Genomic DNA, 23,940 nt, shown 5'->3' with positions numbered 1-23,940 from the left:
AATAGCCGGGTAGCCAGCCTCCTAGGTTTCTACAGAGTGACTTGGCGTGGTGTGACTTCAAAGAGGAGAGTCACACCGGTGTGACTACGCGACTTTACCTGTGTGTTCAGTACCGGCGTTTTGGGTTGCATCTTTTGTTTTTATTGACATATTTTTTATATTCTCTTGATTTATTCAAATAATATTCTTTATTTCTTGCTTTTTTTAGGGGGTTAGGGAGGGGAAATTGCAAACTGGACTTTAAAAATAAGGGAAATATTAGATGAATAAAATAAATTTGTTAGTAAAAGAAATAAACATGATCAGTAAACAAAGTATAATTCAATAAACTAATATGGTGAATAAAATACATTTTTGTTAATTGGTGGTTATTTGAATAACTAAATAAATAAAAAGTTAAGAAATAAATAAACAGGAAGAAACCAACAAACGAAGAATGGAAGAAACAAAGAAACACTTAGAAAGAAAACAACTTGAGAAAAATTGCAAATAAAGAAGTTAAATGTAGGAATATTATAAGAAGCATGTAGGCCTATTGATGAATTAAAATATTATATGTGTAAAATAAATAAATAATTATAACAATAATAATTCATAACAAGCATTAATATTTGCGTGATAAAAAATGAGACAATTTCAAACAAACATTGCAACAGGCCTATATTGATGTGACACCGATTTATAGGCATAATTTGATAACGTAAAAAAATCAACATGAAAAACAAATCAAACTAATATAGGCCTATAAAAACACCATTTTGAAAAACGGAAAAAGAAAATAGCACAAGCCAAAGTTTTGCATAAACTTACGGCAGTAAAAGTATAAATTTGCAGTAGACCTTTCAGGAAAGTGACAAGAAGTAAAACAAAATGCATGCTAGGCCTATAAATCAATTTTAAATATAACAGAAAAATTCTTGCTTCAAAATAAGTAAAGTTTTGGCAAATCAAAATGTATAAATTGAAAATGCTAGGCCTATAATAATAGGCATACTTTGCGTAACTTCGCTGAAAATTAATATCTCTTTTAAAACATTTAAAAACACAATTAGTTTTAAATTTAAAAAAAAGTTTCAATAGGCCTATATAACATTATCATGCAAAATATTTAAAAAAAATAGGCCTAATTTGATAGCAAAACATGTCATCTAACCACTGAAGTAAACAAAGCAATGATATAAGTTTTGTGGGAAAACAAGCAAACAAATAAACAAAATAAAAATGTTTGAAATGAAACAAACAAATAAACCAAGAACAAGAACTGCAAATAAAACACACACAGTAATTTGATGAGATTATTAAACAGGCAGCACGAAAAGAATTAAAATATTATAAAAGAGAACAATAAATAAATGAAACAAAATGAATCGGAAGTCTCACAGTTGAAATATAAATGATAAAGAATGCAAAAGCACGATAAAACAAAACAAAACAAAAACAAAGACGGCAGTAGAACCACAGACCCACTGTACAGCATGCATCAATCAATTAATTATAAAACCAACTCATTCCATTCATGAGCGTATACAAGCAGTTAACAAGCATGATACGCGTATTTGTCATCATCAGCGCGTATTTGGTAGATATACGCGCGTCCCCAAGTGTTGAACTCATAACAGGGTTCGGTCAACGACCTTTCGGCAGCATAGTCACCTTGAAGTTCGCCGACTGGGCACCGAGCAGGCGACGCATGGGGCACTGGATACGGAAGTCACTTTGATGTGACTACAAGATGTGGACCACTGTCGGAATCTAGTCGGTGGTGTACATCATGAGTTGCCGATGCGGCACCGCGCAGGTAACACATCGGAGGCTAGCAGTTGTAGTCACTGTGTGATGACACTGCTGCATAGTACCCTACTGCCTTGTTTCCGATGTAGTCACTCTCCTGTAGTGACTCTGTCGGCCACCATAGGGTAGGTTATTCTGGAGTGACGGCGGTAGTGACTTCAGAGTTCCAGTGCGATGTAGTCACTCTGTCGCCAGGAATTTTGCAGTGTAACTTGCCTCAAAATTTTATACCACAATTCTTTGATTTTAACCCCATGGGTACTACCGGTGGAATTACCAACTTACTAAGAACCATTTTGATTGGTTCCAAAAAGGGTTATATCAAATATTGAGCCAATCAGAGATATGATAAGAATACTCAGCAGGGCTGAAATGGATTAAACTAAAAAGAGCCAAGAGATCAAAAAGCTCTATTTTGATTGGTTACTCAAATTATAATATCATGTAATCAACCAATTACAGGCACTGTAAGAAATACAGCAGTGCCTGCCCATGGGGTTTAAAGCTCCAAACAAACCTTCATGATAACCACTGACCTCTATACATGGATAGCGGGCTCGCGCGTAATAGGATAGTCGCCGATTGAAACCACTGACTATAGCTTTTTGCCCTCACCAATATCGTAGAAGATCAGTGAGTACAATACCAATCATCTATTCATGGCATTGATTCTTTTGTACTCCATGCATTTGCATGTCTTCTGGAGGACAATTTGAACTAATTTTTTTTTACGCTGCCTTCGGAAGCGTTTTTTTTCCCAATCTTAATTTTAATTTCAATTTTAATGTATACCTTTGTACACAGTTGGGTGGGGGATTTTTTTTACTCATCAGTGAGGTGAAATTTTTTTGCCCTCACCAATATGGCGGCCAAGTGGTTTCACTTTACTGGTCGCCGCCCGCTATCCATGTATAGAAGTCAGTGGGTTATCTAAGCAATGACAACCTGGGGTTATGGGCATAAGAAACTACAGTTTTGTGAAATTGAGTTCCCCACAGGCCTTGCGTATCCTGTCGGCTGTTGCTGGAGATTCCAGTGAGAACACGTCTGACTTCCCTGCATCAGATCGGGCTGATAGGATGGCATCTTGGACAGCAAAATGCACAGAGGTTGCAAGAAGGAAGGGTGGTTCACCTATGCCCTGTAAGAAAATAATATCAAAATTTATCTAATAGTAGGCATGTCCACTAAAAATTGAAGTACTTTTAAATTGATTCAGACCTAACTTATTGGATGGGAATTGATGAAAGAAACATTTTGGCGTTTAAATAATCTTAATCGGACGTTTCATTCCAGAGATATGGCCTTTCGAGTGTCACGGTTTTATATAGGGCTGCTAGAACATGTTAAAAAGTTAAAGTCCAAAGAGGAATACTAACAGAAAGTGCAACTTTAAGGTACTTTTTCTTAATGTATTTATTAACTATCTTATCTGGAACATTATATTTGCTTATAACAACATGAAAATAAGATCATCCTGAAAATTTAATCGATTTTGTTGACATACAACAAAAACTATAAGACCTCAAAACCCATGGTTTGTTTGTTGAAACCTCAAGCATGATCATAGATGGCCGCCATGGAAAATATCTCCATAGAGGAGATGAACAATAAGTGCATTATTTCAAATGAAAAGCGGTAGTCTTAAACATTGTTCAATCTTTTAAGGTCAGCACATTTTATCTTCAAAAATTATTATATTTCATCATGGCATAAGTTTGGTAACATTAATCACTACCAATTTTGAGTAATTTGCTCCAACTCAAAGGTTATCTTTACTACATTGAGCAATACACTGTGTGCATGGAAGCCCCGGTTTTATACTCCCTATGAAATGGACATGGTAGTGAGAAGTGCACGGGAAGTGCATGATTTGAGATGGGCATGTAGGCTTAAACATTCTTAAATTTCTTAACATCCTACACATTTTGTCTTCATAAATAGTTAAATTTTATGAGTATGTAAGTTTGCTTGTCTGATTCACTCCAAATTCGGAGATAATTGCGTTTGAACACCTGATGCACGGAATGGTGTCACTTCAACCTGTTGTAGTTCTCATCTCATTAAATTTTTCATTAAAAAAGTTGATCTCTTCATGCAGGAAGGTCCTCTCTATTTACTGACCAAACAGGAAAAAGTTTGGTGAATGTTTTCTGGTGGAATCAGGAATTTCTTGAAACACCCTGATATAGGCCTACATTTGGATCAAAACAAGTATGTACGCCATTTAACATGCCTGGGATTTCTTGTATCGATCAGTTTCTCCATAGACAATACGTGTGTGAGTGCACGCACACAGTAAATGAAAAATCGTTCTAGTGGAAACTGTATTGAGAGTGGGCATCCCTACTAATAGCCAGGTTTATTAGTTGTTTATATAAATTTAAATTTTGTCAGTTGGCCACATGTGCAGCCATAAAATATGCCACTGAGGGAGGAGTGATTGATTACAAAAGTTATCTTCAACAGATAGCAGTCAATAGAGATCTTTTATAGTCCATAAAAACTAACTTCAGTAGATAGTAAAAAGCTACCTTTTGGTAGATAGCAACAAAAAGCTATCTATAGTAGATAGCAGTACCCAGCAAACACAAAAACGTTTTTAAAATGTTTTAAAAAACACTACAACAATATTTTTAAAATGTTTTCAAAATGTTATTGTAAACTATTTTTTGTAAACATATTTTGCCAAATGTTTCGTCAACATTATGTTAAAATATCTGCAGTATGTTATCAAAAAATGTTTTCTAATGTTATGAAAACGTTTTATGCGCTTTATATACCCTTTATATAACCCAACCTTTTATAACCTTTTGCGAATGATGTCGAAACGTTTTGTATTTGCTGGGCAAAAACTATCTTCAGTGGATAGCAGTAAAATGCTATCTTCAGTAGACAGCAGAGCAGTAAAAAGCTATCTTCAGTGGATAGCAGTAAAAACGATCATCAATACTATCTTCAGAAGGTATCAGTAAAAAGCTATCAGAAGAGAGAAGTAAAAACTAGTTTTAGTAGACAGCAAAAAAAGCTCTTCTCAGTAATAATAATAACACCATAACAATAATAATAGTAAATCTATCATCTTGGTTTCCCAATATCAACAGTAAATAAACAAATTCTCTTAGCCTTACCTTAGAAGAATAAACCCCTCTAACATTTGGACAGTTTCTGAGTAAGGTGATGTTGAATTTGGCAGGTATGTCTCGCACACATGGGATCTTGTAGTTATGAGGTCCATTGGTGATGAGTGTCCCATCTTTGTCCCACAGAAGTTCCTCAAGCATGAAATACCCATATCCCATCATGAAACCACCTTCAATCTAAAAAAGAAAACAATAATGAACATTAAAGGGACATTCTTAGTCAGTGTGTGTGGTTTAGGGAACAACCCAAAAGTTCGACGAAGCCCTATAAACAAAAGTTCTTTCGTTAGTGGGGGAGGGGGTCAGAAAGTCTGATTATGTTTGTAAAAAAGTAGTTAAAACATCAGTCAAATTTGACCTTTTTTAAGGAATTAACCGGGGGAATTAATAAATCATTTTCCAAATTTTAGTATTTTCCGAAGTACGATATTGACATTTTACACTGGTTTCTTCAAAATGATTTCAAATCAATATGGAGTGCAGTACTCGCAACCTGCAACGTCATCATAAGTTCATTTTTAAAGCAGCTGTCCCAGCAAACACACGATGTTTTTAAACGTTTTAAACGTGTTATATCTTGAGGGTTATATTTATGCGACTGAAAGAGGTCACGATTCACACAAGTGGTATATCATGATCTGAACTGAATAAGTTTTTGAAATATGGCGGGCACAAAAGGAGAGGCGTGCTTTGAAGTACTCACTTCCAAGCACGCCCTCCTTTTGTGCCCGCTCATATTTCAAAAAAGGCTTATTGATTTATAGGTCAGTTTATTTCCGGCATTTGGTCACATTTAATCAATATGATATAATATTTTAAATATATTTTATGGTATAAGAACTATTCTATAGTAAATCAGTTATACCAAGGAACTTATGAGGCATAATGGTATTAATCATCTTCCTATCACAAGGCGTGGCTTTTTACTTCAAAAATTGCCGTAGTGGTATATCATCTCTTCTCAAAGTGTGCCCTAGGTCCCGACATTTAACCTGACTCGAGCAGTCTCATCCCCCTGGTTATAAAAAGGTCATAAAAACACACTACAAAACTATTTCTACAATGTTTTCAAAATGTTATTGTACAATATTTTGTTAAGAAAATTATCTTAGAATATTTGCAGGAGGTTATCAAAAATGTTTTAAAATGTTTAATATGAAAAGCGTTTATTACCCTTTATATACCCTTTATATAACCCGACATTTAAGCGTTTTGGCAACCTTTTCTAACATTTGGCGAATGATGTCGAAAACGTTTGTGTTTGGTAGCACATTCTTTTTTTAATCGAAAATCCAGCAAGTCCTATTTTTTTTGTGCCAAAAAGATAATGAAGAAAAATATTCTAAAATAGAATGCATAAACGTGATCAATATCCTAGCTTTCTCACACCCCCTCCACAACCCAATGCACCATAGCGACGGCCTCTGTATCCTATAATATATGGGTTGGAATGTTCGATATTTGTCACTTACGTTAGAGGGGAGGGGGGAGGGGGTTAGCCTTCTAACGAAAGGACTTTCGTTTATAGGGCTTCATCGAACTTTTGGGTTGTTCCCTTAGTTTGTAAGCTCTAAATTTCATTGGTTACTGAGCAGTGTTCGAAATATGCCTCAAAAAGTTACAGGCCAGCCGGGCTTGACCTTAAGAAGTTACCGGCCAGCCGGGTCGGCAACTAGATGCCAGTCAGAAAAGTTACCGGCCAGGTCAAAAAGTTACAGGCCAATGGCCGGCTGACCGGCCCTATTTCGAACGCTGTTACTGAGTGTCGTCTATAAAGCGATAGCTGACAGTGGCACCAGGTCTGCTTCCAATTCCAGAAAAATACAGCACTAGTTTTTTTTTGGAAATAAAAGAGTATTGTCTTGTTTTGCCAAATGCAACATAATTAAATCCTAATCCTTTATCCTCTTGTTAGTCATATAATTAAAGTCCAATTTAATATGTGGAAAAATTGTACTACCTTGTTGTGAGATTTACTACCTTGGCGTGAGATTTTACTACCTTGGCATGAGAGCGTAAGAAAGTGCCCGAATGTGTGAAATCAGGTTTGAAAAAAATTAAACAAATCCATATTATAAGATCATACATTAGGCCTAAAACAATTGTTTGATTGGCGTAACATTAAAAAAAATAATTAGGGTAGGTCGGTCGGCATTTTTTTTTACACACACATTTTAAGCTGTAAATTGCATACGATAAAGGCCTTGGAACTTTTTTGTTTCTTTATTTTTAATTTGATTTGATTTTTAATTATTTTGCAAAAAAGAAAAGAAAAAAAGTCTAGCCTATTTTTAGGGTCAATCAGGTTACACCAATCAAAAAATTATTTTTTTCATCATCACCTGTCCAATATCCAAAGCAGGGTTTAGACTCTTCCCCACATCCATAACAATATCTGTACGCAACAGCTCATGATTGCCTGTGAGACAGTCTATCTGCACCTCGCTACAGGCTGCTCCAAATGTGCAGTATGGATATGGTCTGCCGGTTTTAGTACCCCAGTCCCATGTGATGCGAGGGGTCCTGTAATTAAAAAAGGTGACTTTATGAGGTTCTACCAAACTGACATAAATTGAGAGAGAGACAAAAATTAAGACTCGCTGGGAATTGAACCTTGGGCCTCAACATTACTGGTCAAGAATTATACCACTACAATACCCGAGTTCCCAGCTGGTTTATTTGTAATATCAGCTAGTCATTATTGCCTACTCTCTCATCATATTTCAGCGACCTGGCAAACTGACATATAAGAAATTGACAGAGAGAGAAAAAATTAGAACTCAGTGAGGATTGAACCCCAGGCCTCACAAATACTAGTCAAGATTTATACCATTGCACTACCTGAGTTGGCGCATTTGTAATCTTAGCTTGTCATGCATGATTTCCTACTTTCTCATCATACATGTCATATCTCATCGACCTGGCAAACTAACATATAAGAAATTGAGAGAGAGAAAAATTTAGAACTCAGTGGGGATTGAACCCCAGGCCTCACAAATACTGGTCAAGATAAAATACCGTAGAAACCCGTCTATAAGGAATAGAAGCGACTGTGATGATAGCATATTTCACGCTAGTGCCCTCCACAATATTATATCATTATGGAATTTGAGCAAATCATTTACCGACACAAGCAGGTATACAATGTATTATTTTATCTTTATTTCAAGCATCTCACGAGCATAGCTCACTTGGCAAGGCATAAGACTTTGGTTCTTTAGATCGGAAGATGGTGAGTTCGAGCCTCATCACGGTCACACAAACTTTTATAAACAAAATATTGTTCAAACTTTTCATTTATATTTTCTTGCATTTTCTAAAGACTCCTTTCGTGATCTTTTTTTTTTTCATATTTAGTTTAATTTATTCTATTGTTTTTCTTTTATTGTTTCTTTTCTTTGTCTTTTTTTCTTGTTTAATTTTAATTTTTCTTTGATTCATATAATATTGGCAGGATAAGGAGAGGATGGAACTAAAGACCCATTCAGTAATTTGCTCATCCGGACGATCGTAAAAATCATCAAAATTCACCTTTGTCATTGTCATAGATGTGGTAACATAGCCTGCTAGTGGTTCAGCAGAAAACCGTGTGACACATAATATACATTTGGCTACATTTTATTATACAATAAATACGAATTTATTAAACATGGTAACAAATATTCTCTAGCAGATCGGTTATACGATGGAACTGGTAGGCATAGGCCTATTATAAATTCGGGATATTAAATATCTTCCTGACGAGACAGATCTGCGCATGTGGTCAAAAGGCGATTCCTTACTAGCCACAGACCGTCCGCTGGAATTAGTTGAATCGCTATGGCTGTTGGTCGGACCTCTCATCTCTCCACATCGATTGTGACCTATCCCCGACATTGCCCTTATGAACTCACATCCTCCTGTTTTATTCCAATACGCTGGCGAAGTTACGTAATAATCGGATTAACTACCATAGCAATAGGTGAAAACAATTTTTGAATATACCGCGTTATACACTGATACGTTCAGGCGGTACCTCTTCATTGAACCATATCATGCTGCACCTGTAAGATCTTTGAAAAGACCAGTATTGTATTCAATCTATATGATTGCAGACATACACAGTACAGGTGATGAGTGTAACCTGCTTGTAGCGCAGCGATATGTTCAAAATTGTTTTCACCTATTGCTATGGTAATTAATCCGATTAATTACGCAACTTCACCAGCGTATAATGGCGAATAAATTCTGACCATCACTTGGCTTGTTGGATTCGTCTATACTACAATTCGCTGTCGAAGTGACGTAATAATCGCCATAACTACCATCAAGCAGATTGCACTAATCACCCGCGTATGTCACCAAACATAGATTGAATACCACTCTTTTCATAAATACTAATCTTACATGGCGAGTGATTAGCATTTCTTTGACAACTATGGTTTAATGCATAGGTGCCATGTGAACGATGAAGTGCAGGGCTATATATTCGAAATTGTATTCATCAATTGCTATGGTAGTTAATCCGATTAATTACGTCACATCGACAGCGAATAGCCTATAGTATGGGTTCAAGTGGAACAAAAATAGTGTATGTCCATTGCTAGCTATGGTAATTAATCATGTTAGTGTTTACATCACTACTTGGTGAAGACAAGAGAAGTGTGCCTTCTCTACCAACGCCTGTGATATAACAGGTGCAAGCGAAACAAAATTGAATGACCAGAATAGTTTCCTTTGTCAGATGAATTGATTGAAGTTTTTGAAGACACTCTATTCTTGATGGGACAATAGATTCAAATATGGAATAATTATTATTCCTCATCTATTTTTTTTTTTATTGAAAAACTGCAATTGTGGCAACAGAACAATATTTATTTTGATTTCATTTCAAGTAGAAACAAAATCGTGCTTAAGCCAAAAACGCACCCTACCTCAAGAATTGGGATGGCACAAAGGTGCAACATAGGTTTTATTGCAAAGACGAGGACAGACAAGTAGTTACAACACAACTGTCTAACCGTGGGATTCGCTATTATATAGAATAAATGCTTTTACTAGTTTCTATAAAACCACAAAATTACTAAAAAAAAATAAAAAATAAAAAAAAAAAAAAAAAAAAAACGCACCTAAAATTAAAAGTAGAAAGGTAGATTTGAAGAAAGATAAAAAGAACATGTCAAAAAGTTAAAATTAAACGAGAATGAAAAAACGGAACCGGTGCCCGGACCATGCTCTCTTCAGCATGTCTTCAGTTCCAAAGTCTGACGCTCTATCAATTGAGCTATACGATCCTGATATGCGAAACAGTCGTTATTATGTCAATACAATTGATTGGTGTTACAACATACTTAGATGGAATGCATAGCCACCCAGTGCCAGTATATATTTGCTCAAACTCCAAATACAACAAGCAACCAATTTTATTGAGGGCGTTTCTTAGGTATATCCTTGTAGACGGGGTTTTACGGTACATGTTTTCATTTTTCTACAGTGCAAACCTGAGACGAATATTCGTCTCAGGTGCAAACCACTGTATTGAACTCAAAATGTGGAGTCAGATAATTTTCAATCACGTAAGGTGTATACACAAACGATTGAACAGTGGGCACATCCTCCATTTTTGTGATTCAGTAGGTTTAATGTGCACACTGTGCTACGGAACTACATACTCTAAAGCATGGTATTCCCGCAGCATTAAATTTTTATGTTCTGGAAAGAACACATGTTTCTGCGACATTAAACTGTAGCGAATTTGCATAACAGAGAAAAACATTTGGGTGCATTAAAAATTTGCACTCGTGACATTATCATGCATGCGAACATTTCATGCCTCAACTGATGCAGGGCAATAACATGAATCTTGTCCTAATACCCTCAAATGTGCGCTATAATCCGTATTCAGTCACATGATAAAGATTTAGGGACTAGACCAAGATGCAGGTTGCTGCTGATGCAAGTGTCACCAGCACTGAACCATTTTGACATTGACCTTTGTGTGCACTTTTTGGGACCCAACATGCTCATCTGTCAGTTCTCTAGCATAGGCATAGATCCTGGGGGATAAATCCCCCCCCCAATATTTTGAAAGGGGGATGGTCCATACAATCATCCCCCCTAATGTTGACACCTGTATGTGGGTTTTTGATCAAATGAAACTCATATTTGGCCATTTTAGCCCCCAAAATGCCAATTTTTTGGCATTTCCCGCACATTTATTCCACTTTTGCACCATATTTCATCCCTTTAGCTTCAAAATGGCAAATTTTTTCGCAAGCTTTGCGCGCATTTCTACCATAAACTTATTCTGTCGCCAAAAGGTGCTACATTCACTACAATTCAAGTAATTTTTTCCAATCCCCACCCCCCATGTCAAAAAGAAATCTATGCCACTGTTCTCTAACCCCAAAATGTTTATACTTGCATATGGCATATGACCTCTGGAGGTGTGGAGTACAAAAATTCATACTCAAAAACTAGAGGTCAGATTTTTGAGCTAAATGGGGTTAAAGCCATAATGTACTATGTCCATCATATTTGAATTGCTATTCTTTACTCAAAATAATGAAATAATTTAAGTAAAAACTAATATCAGTCAGAAAAGGGTTCTGTCCATTTTAATATGTCGAAATAACAAGGTAAAGTGAAAGAGACCCCACTGGCTATTTTGGCCGCTGAATGTCAAGTTCTATGGGGGGACCTAATGTGTGAATTATAACATATGTCAAAATTGCTCTATTTACCTAACAAACACACAGAATTTGACCGATTCCATTAAGGTGTAAGTTGGGACATGTGTAAATATTACAAATAAATATGCCAAAAAAAATCGGGTTTGAAAAAAACAATGACCAATTTCATATTGTGAAATATAATGATCATATCATATGAATTTGTCAGAATACCAAATAGTGATTTGCCTCTTTGTTAAATTAATGTTACACATGTATTCTCTTGAATTTGAGGACATGATTAACATGGAAGTGAGCCTGAGGGCAGTACATCAATATATGTGACGTGTCATGTCAAAGGAGACACTTTTGGGCAGGATCGTAAATGGAGAAATAGCCACAAATCTGCCCGGGGGTGATTTTTTCACAATTTAGGTTTGTTGCAAATTTGTGCTGTTATTAATGTTAAAAATATTGTCTGATAATTTCAGACCGGAATATAACTGGCATCTTGTATTTTTTGAGACATTTTATGAGGTAATTCCTACTCTCAACGTTGTCAATAATATTTTTAAAGACCGATATCTCAATTTCCAATTTTATAATACCATAACTTACAAACTCAATATCTTCGCTTAGGAATGTCCAATTTCATTGGGGAAAACGGCGTTGTGGAGCAAAATATCTCTTTATTTAAGATATGTAAAAACCTCAAAATTGATAACCTGCCCAAAATTGTCTCCTTTTGACATGACACGTCACATATAATGGTGATTCATACACTCCTAGATAGTGAGAACCAATCAGAGCAAACATTAGTAAATTACTCGCCGTGCATAAATGTTGTACAATATTGCACGTGCAGTACTTTCGGACGTGTTCATTTTACTTGCCGGTTTATGCATTTACATTTGCTTTCATTTTCCAACATTTTTAGTGACAATTTTGTTATAAAAATTACAAAAATCACAAGATTTGTTCTTGAGAAATTGTACAAAATAATGCACTTGTACTGAGATGTTGATGCGTCTAATGCACAACCCCCTTCGGGCTCGTGTGTATTATTTTGTACAATTTCAGTGTGATTTAGTTACCATGGTGCAGTGCTGCCCTGTTACACTGCTGTTATGATCACATGTTCTATAATTTAAGCATAACATTTATTTAACAAAGAGGCAATTCAATATTGGGCATTGTGGCACACTCATAACAACATTCAAAAGTTTTAGGTTAAAGGAGTATTTTGTGATCCTAGCATCCTCTTTTTATGACATTTTTCAGTAGATATCCACGAAAAAAGCTTATTTCCAAAATTTCAGTTGATTCCGATTTTGCGTTTGCGAGTTATGCATGATTATGTGTATTACACTGCTCCATAGACAATGTGTTGTAATTTCGTTCTGGTGCACCAGAACGAAATTCAAATTTGGCGATATTTTTGCTAAACGAATTAATCTGCAAGAAATATTTGGTACATAAACATTATGTAGCCAGAGGTATCCAGTGGTGTAAAAATCTCAACTTTTTTTGGGAAAAGTGGGGGGATGAGGCTGTGGATCACGAAATGCCCCTTTAAGAGGCTATTACAATACTTGAAAATGAAAATACTCACTGGTAAAATCCAGTCGCAGAGAGATTGACCCGAGAAAAGTATGCTGCATTGACCTACAGTGAGAGAAGACAAGAAAAGGTCAACTTATTTGTGAACATTCAATTTGTCATTCAAAGTTTTCAATTTACATTGATCAGGTTGGATTTGGAAAGTCTTGAAAGGATCCGAATGTGGCTAACAGAATTTCGGAAATGGCGGGTCGGGTGTACCAAAAAAAAAGAGGTCAGAATTGGGTGGGATCTATCCAAATGGTTCGGGACGGGTTGGGTCGGTTTGGTATTTACTCCAGGAATGCCAGAATTAGGGTTGAAAGAATCTCGCTCGGCATGGCTCTATAATTATACATGTGTGTATGTGTGTTATTTGACAATTGACACTATATTTACCCAATCAGTAAAGCTTCCATCAGGCTTGGCACTCTTGAATGGGGCTAGTCTTTCAACCAACGTATCACATGCATTCTGTAAATGAGAGAAAAGAAAATATTATTGGTCAAAGTATAGCAGTGAATGCTATATTCAATTGATCTGGACCTCCAAGGTAAAAAACACAGTATCTGAACATAATATACAAAACAGATACTGTCGGTTGGTCAGCATGACGTCACTCGAGATAGACTGCTTCATCACGGGTAGTTTTTGCTGGAATTTGGCTGTTTCATCTTGTGCCCTAGCTGTGACATGAAGGGAACAGTTGCGTGCGCAAGGGGGGCACAGACCCCCCAGTTTGACCTATCAGTCGGGCGAAAAATGGTCATTTGGGGGAACTGGAGTGGTCACTGTTCATGCCAGTTTGAGTCAGAAAATGTTCTGATAAGATCACCACCTGAGCACTACCTGCCGATCTAACATTGCCTCTGATTGGTCAATTACATGATATCTTTACTTTAATCACCAATCAGAATGGAGCTTTGCAAATAATTCACCCCAATTTTTTTGTGTGGTGAAATTATTCTAACAATGTTGCTGATTGGTCCAATTGATAATAAGAACTTCTTTTTGGCCAATCGGCAGGTAGTTCTCATGGGGTTAAGATGAAACAAAGTTTTACCACTCTACTCCTTAAAACCGGCCATATTTAATGTTAAAAACTTAAAAATCAGGTGTTTTGATTTTGGTCGCTAGAACCTCTGTAAAACCATCTAAAAAAAATTGGGTCAACCTTTTTCTGCACCGTCCTTCAGGGGAACAGGATTGTGTGCCTCCCCAGTCAAAAAATCCTGTGCACGCCACTGGAGGAGAATGCTTAACTCTCTTCACATGGGTGTCGACTGCAGACGACAAGTTTCCAAAAAAATTGTTAAATTCAAAAATTTCAGAAATGTAAATTTTCATGACCATATTTGGAATCAGCATGAAAAATGCATTTAAATGAGTACAAACAAGCCTAGTATTGATTCAGTAGTTCTTACGATAGCTCTTGATATTTTGAGAAAATATTTCGAAACTTGAACTTTTTCCATTGAAGCGCATGGCTAGCACGCAGAGCATTAATGAACCAACCATCAACCTTGGTTTTTACTTGCCTTGACTGCCATGCCAAACAGATCTGTACCATGACTCGCAGCGGTATCTGTAGCATTGGGTATAACATGAGTGCTATACTCTCCGATGTGAATCTTGTTCACAGGTATACCTAATATGCGACTGGCTATCTGGATCAATTTGGTGTGTATTCCTTGTCCCATTTCTGCTCCGCCGTGACGGATAAGAACCGACCCATCTAAGTAGATGTTGACCATTGCTGCTGCCTAAAAATTGGGAAAAGGTTTAGAGAAAAATGGCTCAAACATGCCGGTAATTTAATAATATACCGTAAACGTTCACCTTATGGCGCTATGGGCTGCCTTGACATAACTGGAAATTTAGACACAAATTAAAAGTGCCCTCCCATAAAAATCCCACCAAAAAATAAGGGCACATACCCTTAATTCTTGTTGGGATTTTTAGAGGAGGGAGCTCTCTGCCTTGGGGTAATTACCCCAAGGCAAAGGAGACTAGGTGCACCATTAGGCGAATGTTTACGGTAATTGGATTTAAACTTCTCACCACACAGCATGAATGATAACAAGTGTAAAAAATCCCACAGACCATCCAGGATTTGAACCTAGCACCTTCCAGCTATATCAACTAAGATAATGAGTCATTTTTAATCTATAGGTACCGTATTTCGTCGAATAAACGCCCCCGGGGGCGTAACATTTTCCCAAGGGGGGGCGTTTATTAGAGGTCATTTTTAGCACGAAAATTCCCGTTAAAATCATTAGGTAAGCCTAAAAGTCACGCTAAAATGACGAACTATGACCTTTTGGCACTGACTTTTGGTTCACTTCCGGTTCGGATGCCTGATTTTCGCCATTTATTGCTGCTATTACCGACCATGTGAGCAACTTGGTAAGCTTACTACACAAGATAGCATGGAAATATCGGAATTTTTGAAACATCTTGGTTGAAAAAAGTGGTGGGGGGCGTTTATTTGAGGGGGGGGCGACTATTTGACGAAATACGGTATTCAGTTTGATCCGGATGAGAAGATGCATCTTTTCATCCTGATCAAATTGAATACCTTTCATACACTCCTGTATCAAAGCAGCCAATCAGAAAAGCGGTTAGAAAACTACACGCAGTGCATTGATTTTGTATGATGTGCACTCCATGTACTATGCGCAGCTTTCGCACACGTTTGCATCAAGTAGGATTGATTCATTTTTTTGGGCAGGTTGATGCATTTATATTTGGTTCTATTTTCCAACATGTTAGAAAAACAGCAAAAATCATGGGTTTTCTTCTTCTTGTGTATGAAACAGGTTAATAAATGCATATAACTTGCTGGGAGAGAAATTAGACAAAATAATGCACTTGCACTGATGTTGATACGTTTAATGCACTCCCCCTTCGGGGCTCGTGCATTAGACGTATTAAAATGAGTCTGAATTTTGTTCAAAATCACTTAAAAATTCATCAAAATTGTATTTATTCTTTTTTTGTGTTGGGTGGGGGGTGAGCTCTCAGGAACCGTCCTTAGCAAGATTGTTTTTCCTTTCAAAATAGGCATTAATACCAGTTGTAATCATTTTTCAACATCAAAATTGTTCCTGCTAGTACGGATGAACTTACAATGAACTCATATCATCATTTAGTGCACCACTGAAGGAGAAAACGTTACAGAGGTACAACTTTCCCATTGGTAAGACGAGGGTTCAAGCACACATGAACAAAATAACAGGACTCAACATTAATTAGGGGAATCATTTTACCTAAATTTCTTGAGATCATGTAGCATATAATATTATGTGAGCTAACAGAGTCTTTGATTGCAAACTCTTTACTTGCCTGATGCAGAAAACCTGGATAACCACCAATGTTGAATTTCACAGGCACTACTGCTATGCCACGCTTGATCCATTTGTTTTTGCTAAGTAAGAAATGAAAATTAAACACTATGATAATTAGCAAATTTAATATTTATTTCTCTCATTGAATAATCCATCTATACTATGATCAGCTCTTGATAGGCGGGAATTATTCGGTTTTTGTTACTGCATGAGTCAATAAAGTTCCAACTTACGCAAGCGTAAATTCACAAAAGCACACATCTTCACGCAATACGCAAAGCGCAGTTCGCGAGGTACTGCGCCCAGCTGTGTATATGCCATTCTATATCAATCCACAATGTTATGAGTCCCGCCTATTATGAGCTGATCAAAGTATAAGTGCATTTTAAGCTTTCCATAATTTAAACCTGAAATATAACAAAACAGGCTGTGATTCTCAGACAGATGATTGCATAGAGGCCCTGCATGCTTTTATCGATTGGTTCCAAACAAAGGATTTGAACCAGTGGCCTTCAACGTAATCATCGTGCATGGTAGTCCATTCAATCAAATGTTGTCATCAACCTATTTGATAGTAGTGCATTTTGTTATGTGTGCGAGACCAACTGTCGCAGTAGATTGCAAGCATGCTTTTGTTGAATGCATTTGAGTAGTCTGCCATATTAATTACGGTATGATATGTCATATGCACAACCTCTATTGCAGGCCCGCACGCAGGATTTTTTTTTTTGGGGGTGCTGATTTTGAAAAAGTGGACTTTTTTCCCAAGGGGGGGGGGGCGATTTTGTGAAAAGTGGACTTTCTTCCCCAAATTTGGACCTTTTTTGACCAAAAATGCGTAAAAAACCTGATTTTTTGGCTCGCTGCGCTCGCAAATTCTCTAAATTTGGGACTTTTGTATACTTTTGCAAATTTGGGGAGGTGCGGTCGCACCCCCGCCCCCTGCATACGGGCCTGCTCTATTGTAGTGTATTGTGACCGTTTACTCTTTGTTTAGACAGCAGGGTGCTTTCAGCGCTTTTGAAACTAGTTAACTTAATTTGACCCCCTTCACGTAAACAAAAACAAAAATCGATGTTTTATTGTGGTGCGTACAACCCTATTCTTCACATCGCAAAAACCTTTTCCCGAAACATTGTACAATCCGGTCCGACTGCCTGATCAGGAAGTACTGCCGAATCAGGCAGCATGTTGCCGAGTTAGGCAACACAGGCTTTGGCAACCCTTCCGAATTCGACAGACTAAGGACTAAATTGTTCATGGTGATTTTATAAAAGATCGGGGGAACTTTACTTTGACACACATGAGCTACATGTAAGTTGAAAATTTTTCACCGGGCGAAAAAAAATTCCACCGGGAGAAAAATAATTTAAATAATAAAACAATTTCTAACGGTTTTTTTAAAAATTGATTTAAATATGCAAATTAACTTTATTTAAACTAAAATTGATGAAAAATTACTACTAATTGTACATTTATTGATAATTTTATACATTTTACCTACTTCTTTACTCTAAACCAAGAAATAACGGTATATTAAAGGATGCTCTATTTGAAATAGAGCATTGCATTGTGGGATACCATACTGCCTGACTCGGCAACATACTGCCTGATTCGGCAGTACTTCCTGATCAGGCAGTCAGACCGGACTGTTGTAGACCATTAAAGTTTTTAGTGTTACCAATTTGCCAAACTGCGTGACTTATAATCCATATTGAATTGTACCTTTGATAAATTCATGTTACACAAGAATATAGAACAGAACGCACACACAAGCACAACTGGATATGGATCAGAAAGCGGGTGGGGGGGTGTAATGTTATCAACCATAATGAAGGAACCGGGAAACTCTGGGGATGTGGGAGTGTTGCCAGAGGAGGTGCATGCAGTAAATTATAATCATAAACATTAGAAAATTATTGGACTTGTAAAACAGAATTTATTAACAGTAGGAAAATCACCTGTTATAGTTATTCACTTCCATTCGTCTGTTATGGTAGTCACTCTTTTCCATACATTCCTTCCAGCATCTCTTAAATACATCATAACCCTCAATGGGAACACCATAATAGGTTTTAGGGATGTCAGCCTTGTGCATGTTGATTTCACGAACCTGTAGAAAATGATTGGGTTGGGTGGGGATATTATGTGCTGCTGAAATACTTTTCGTATAAATTTTTCTAATCATTCATTTTCAGGTGTTTGCTGATTTAGTTCAAGAGGAACTCCATTTTAATCCCCATTCATCACAATCCAATATGGCAACTTCCCACAAACAGATGATTCTAGGGAACAAGTTTTGAGACATCTACCGAAATTCTAATGGAATCTGTTGCAGCAGTTACCAATGCCAGGTGTTCTTGGGAACTGGTATCAGTGGCGTCGGCCTGGGGCGTAACATGAACCATCCTATTTGGGGTATTGACCATGATTGGGGGGCACCAGGCTTAGAGGCACACCCCATTTTTCTGCAATTTTCCTATTGGATTTTCAAATTGATTGAGGGTGGGGGAATGCCACCCCCCCATGCCTGTATGACACTACGCCACTAACAAGTATGATCCTGGAGCTCTCCCACAGAAAAATGAATGGTATAGTTATAATGGCAAATCCCAGGAAATCTTCATGTGAAAATACCATCTCTCCCAAAACTTGCTCAGAACTTTCCATTAGATAAGCCTTATTTCGCCTTACACCCCAAGGGTATTATATGACCTTTAACCCCATGGCACTACTAACTTTCTAATAGAGTCCCTGATTGGTTAATACACCATGTTATATCAACTGAGTAACCAATCAAAATTGAGCTTTTTTGATCTCTTACCGTATCTCTGATTGGTTGAACACAAGACAAAGCCTGATTTGTAACCAATCAAAATAGTTCTTATAGGCCAATAGGGTTAATTAGGATCACCCCAAACTCACCTGTACTGCTGGTAGGCCACACTTTGATGCAATATCATTCATTATAGATTCTAAAATGAAAGCAGCCTCACAATAACCAAATGTGCGCATAGGTTTGCCAGTAGGGATATTGGTAACACAAGTCTTCACAGTAGCACGCATGTTTTCCATCAGGTAAACACCATCAATAGCATACAGTATATTTGCAACAAGCTGAAATGATTCAAGAAATGTTGGTGGTAAGTACTAATGGTGGTGTATGCAGTGGCGTAGCCAGAACTTTTTCAGAGGGGGGGGGCAAAATGGTCAAAAATGGGCTAAAAATGACAAAAGAAACCTCTCACAGGGGGTAAGACTTCTCGCAGGGGGGGGCTGCCCACTTGCCACTGGCTGTATGCATGGAACAGGCCCGTAGCCAGAGGGTGCGAGGATGTGATGCACCCCCCTACAAATCGCCAAAAGGTCTGCTTTGATGGTAAAAAATCACAAAATTGGACCAAAAATGTCACAAATTTAAGATTAATATACCCGAATCCTGAATTTTCTGTGAAATTTGGCTAACATTTTATTAGGCTCCAAAAAGCAATTTTACAGGATGTAAATGTCTGCTTCTGGCCAGAATGAAGATTTCTCTTGAAAAGGTCTGTATTTGGAAAAGCTGCAATCCCCCACGAAAAAATCCTGGCTATGAGCCTACATGGGAAGATCAGAAGATCACAATCCTATAAACATGATAAGTAAGAAACTTCCTACTCCCAATTCCAGAAAAACTGCACTAATTCTTTGTGATTAAAAAAATATTATCCTGTTTTGATAAGTAAAACATAGTTTAATCCTAATTCTCTTATTTCAGCATATTTGTATCGTAAATTTGGAACAAAACATTTTTTTTAAATCTTATACCAAATGCTCCCCCCCCCTTTTTCAAAATTTTATACCCAATGACCACCCGAAACATTCCTACCTCCTGATGCTGGTAGGCACATACTCCTCACTTCTAAAGTTGAGTGCCCCCTCACTAAAATGTCCCCAAAATGAAGCCAGATATATTTTTTAATCCTTTGGTGTACAATTCTCCAAACAGCCATTATAAATAAATGCTTGTTTTTCCACATCCAATCAACCCTAATTTTGGAAATTAAAAAATTTGAACATGTGATTTTCATTCTTTCAGAATATTGCCATTAGCACACACAGTTCACACTTCTAAACAGTTTTCAAATATAAATGAAATGATACATTTAGAGAAATATTCCAGTTAAACATATTCAAACATGCCAACTTTGAAAAACACAAAATCATATTTTCACACCTCAAAAACCATATTTTCACAAAATTCCCACCATATTTTTTTTAAATAAGCTCACAACTTATAGCCTAAACTAATTATATGCTATATGAATCTTAGCTCCAAGATGCACTCATTTTTCCCTCCTGTGATATTCATTTCTTGACAAAACTCCCTTTAAAGACAGCCCACATACATTTTGCCCAAAAGATTCTCCCCCCTTAAACTTACAGCAAAATGAATGCCATGATGTGATCCCCAATTAGTGTACACAGTGACATCCAGTGAGTTAATTTTTCCTGTCTTGTCGTCAAACCCCACTTTGTATTTTGACATAGAACCTTCTCTGTTGCCTGTGATCTGTATATCGGTGCCTCGTGGTAGGACCATCCGAACTGCCTTGCCAGTTCTAAGAGAGAAAGCAATTGGTTAATTGCATGATATAATTATCTGAGTAACCAATCAAAACCCACTTTGTATTTTGCCATAGAACCTTCTCTGTTGCCTGTGATCTGTATATCAGTGCCTCGTGGTAGGACCATCCTAACTGCCTTGCCAGTTCTAAGAGAGAAAGCAATTGGTTAATTGCATGATATAATTATCTGAGTAACCAATCAAAACCCACTTTGTATTTTGACATAGAACCTTCTCTGTTGCCTGTGATCTGTATATCGGTGCCTCGTGGTAGGACCATCCTAACTGCCTTGCCAGTTCTAAGAGAGAAAGCAATTGGTTAATTGCATGATATAATTATCTGAGTAACCAATCAAAACCCACTTTGTATTTTGACATAGAACCTTCTCTGTTGCCTGTGATCTGTATATCGGTGCCTCGTGGTAGGACCATCCTAACTGCCTTGCCAGTTCTAAGAGAGAAAGCAATTGGTTAATTGCATGATATAATTATCTGAGTAACCAATCAAAACCCACTTTGTATTTTGACATAGAACCTTCTCTGTTGCCTGTGATCTGTATATCGGTGCCTCGTGGTAGGACCATCCTAACTGCCTTGCCAGTTCTAAGAGAGAAAGCAATTGGTTAATTGCATGATATAATTATCTGAGTAACCAATCAAAACCCACTTTGTATTTTGCCATAGAACCTTCTCTGTTGCCTGTGATCTGTATATCGGTGCCTCGTGGTAGGACCATCCTAACTGCCTTGCCAGTTCTAAGAGAGAAAGCAATTGGTTAATTGCATGATATAATTATCTGAGTAACCAATCAAAACCCACTTTGTATTTTGACATAGAACCTTCTCTGTTGCCTGTGATCTGTATATCGGTGCCTCGTGGTAGGACCATCCTAACTGCCTTGCCAGTTCTAAGAGAGAAAACAACTTGGTTAAGGGGGTACTACACCCATGTGGTAAATTTGTGACTATTTTTGCATTTTTCTCAAAAAATAATTACACGCTGGTAACAAACGTTATGTATATTATTGGGGCAAGGAATCCAATTACTACACAGTGACTCAGTATATATGATAGGAAACAAGGTACATCCTAGCGGTACCTTATTTCTGATCATAAATAACAAACCGCTTGTCTTGGGTCACTGAAATTCCAGTGTAGTAATTGGATTCCTTGCCCCTATAATATACATAACTTTTGTTACCACTGTGTTATTAGTTTTTGAGAAAATGCAAAATAGACACACATTTATCGAGGGGTGTAGTACCCCCTTAAAGCCATATTGTAACATTTGCTGAAGAGGATGCCCTCAATATTTTTTTAAATTCTGTTTTTTACATGATTGTAATGTACTTAAATAAACAAAGATACCCTGCAAAAATCAAGATTTTAGGTGCTGTAGTTTTGTCAAAATCCGCAATTTTAAATAAACCGTCTTAATACAGTGGTAAGATGGTTCATTATAAAGATGGAAATGTTCATTATCTTCACAAGAATTACAAGTACAAAAACAACTTTGTAATTTTAGGGATGACATCAAAACCCATACACCAGTCGACCACAGGTGTCTTGACGGAACCAGCGGTTGCACCTGGTTTCTATTATTTGGAACAATGCCAAGCGGCTAACCTGGTTCTGCCATGGTACCTGTGGCCAATCGGCAGTTGTGTTTTAAAGACATCCCTTAAGGGCTGGGGTATGAGCGTTTGGACAGTATTTATTTTGGGACATTAGAGCACATCAGACATATCGAATTGCATTCTGAATATGAAGAATGTCATTCTGATATCAAATAATTTTGATTTTTGAAATTCGCAATTTAATACACATTTTATGGCAAATCATTAAAAATTGATATTTTGATATTTAACAGTAATTGAAGTAAACTTTATAAATCTGATGATTTATACCTAAAGTGTATGTAGGTGGGATGAAAAGCCGACGATCAATTGAAAATTTTGACCTTTCGTATTGAAGATGAAAGGTCAAAATTTTCAATTGACCGTCGGCTTTTCCTCCCTGCTACATACACTTTAAGAATATATCATTAGATTTATATAATTTACTTCGAGGACTGTTATATATCAAAATTTGAAAAAATATCAAATTTTTATAATTTGTCATAAAATTTGTATTATATTGTGATTTTAAAAAAATGAAAATTATTTGATATCAGAAAGACATGCTTCGTATTCAGAATGCAATTCGATAGGTCTGAGGTGCTCTCATGTCCCACAAAAAATACTGTCGAAACGCAATAAACGCTCATTTTGGATCCCTTAACAAAATCAACAAATTTTGCTCAAAATTGCCACAAGAAGTGGAAATTTTTTTTTTTTTTTGTTTTTACTGGGGGAAAACTGGGGGAAAGAGTTCTGACTGGGGAAATTTGCCCCCCATGCCAACCCTTGGGCTGCCACTGATAACAACTTAAATAACTTACTTTTGTGCTGCCAAAGCGCAGACGGCTACATAGTTACACTGGTCAGCTTTCCCTCCAAAACTTCCCCCAGCACGCTTGGATTTCACATTGATTTTGTTAGCATCCACCCCTAATGCCTTGGCCACAGTCATCTGAAAAACACAAGTATTTGCCATAGGTTCATAGATTGATAATAAACACAAAGATTGGAATGTTCCATGCCTGAGCCCTCTAAGCGTACTTGAATTCAGCTGACGGCGGTACAGCATTTGAACCTGGCGACATCGCTCGTCTGAGAGTACACAGAGTGCTCAACTTGTCAGTGATTATGCGGAAACTCTTTTGTGTACGCTCGTGCTATTTTGCGTTTTTTAAGTTCATTGACG

The 23,940-nt window shown here is 37.1% G+C and overlaps 1 protein-coding gene across 1 annotated transcript in view; it reads right to left on the bottom strand.

The window, feature by feature from the left end:
• Positions 1-2,000: 2,000 nt before the first annotated feature.
• LOC140150098 (xanthine dehydrogenase/oxidase-like) overlaps positions 2,001-23,940 on the bottom strand; it is a 60,017-nt gene continuing 38,077 nt past the window's right edge. The window contains exons 25-35 of the mRNA XM_072172103.1: positions 23,576-23,706; positions 20,954-21,131; positions 19,456-19,647; positions 18,492-18,643; positions 16,525-16,610; positions 14,722-14,942; positions 13,583-13,657; positions 13,197-13,249; positions 7,277-7,457; positions 4,923-5,111; positions 2,001-2,932 (exon numbers count right to left, since the gene is read on the bottom strand). Of these exons, the coding sequence (XP_072028204.1) occupies positions 2,759-2,932; positions 4,923-5,111; positions 7,277-7,457; positions 13,197-13,249; positions 13,583-13,657; positions 14,722-14,942; positions 16,525-16,610; positions 18,492-18,643; positions 19,456-19,647; positions 20,954-21,131; positions 23,576-23,706 (1,632 nt within the window). The 3' untranslated portion in view covers positions 2,001-2,758. The remainder of the gene's footprint in view (positions 2,933-4,922; positions 5,112-7,276; positions 7,458-13,196; positions 13,250-13,582; positions 13,658-14,721; positions 14,943-16,524; positions 16,611-18,491; positions 18,644-19,455; positions 19,648-20,953; positions 21,132-23,575; positions 23,707-23,940) is intronic.

The sequence above is a fragment of the Amphiura filiformis genome, chromosome 4 (assembly GCF_039555335.1).
Source record: "Amphiura filiformis chromosome 4, Afil_fr2py, whole genome shotgun sequence".
NCBI classification, from domain to species: domain Eukaryota; kingdom Metazoa; phylum Echinodermata; class Ophiuroidea; order Amphilepidida; family Amphiuridae; genus Amphiura; species Amphiura filiformis.
The sequence above is the reverse complement of the archived record's forward strand: the minus strand, read 5'-3'. Positions and strand labels throughout refer to the sequence as shown.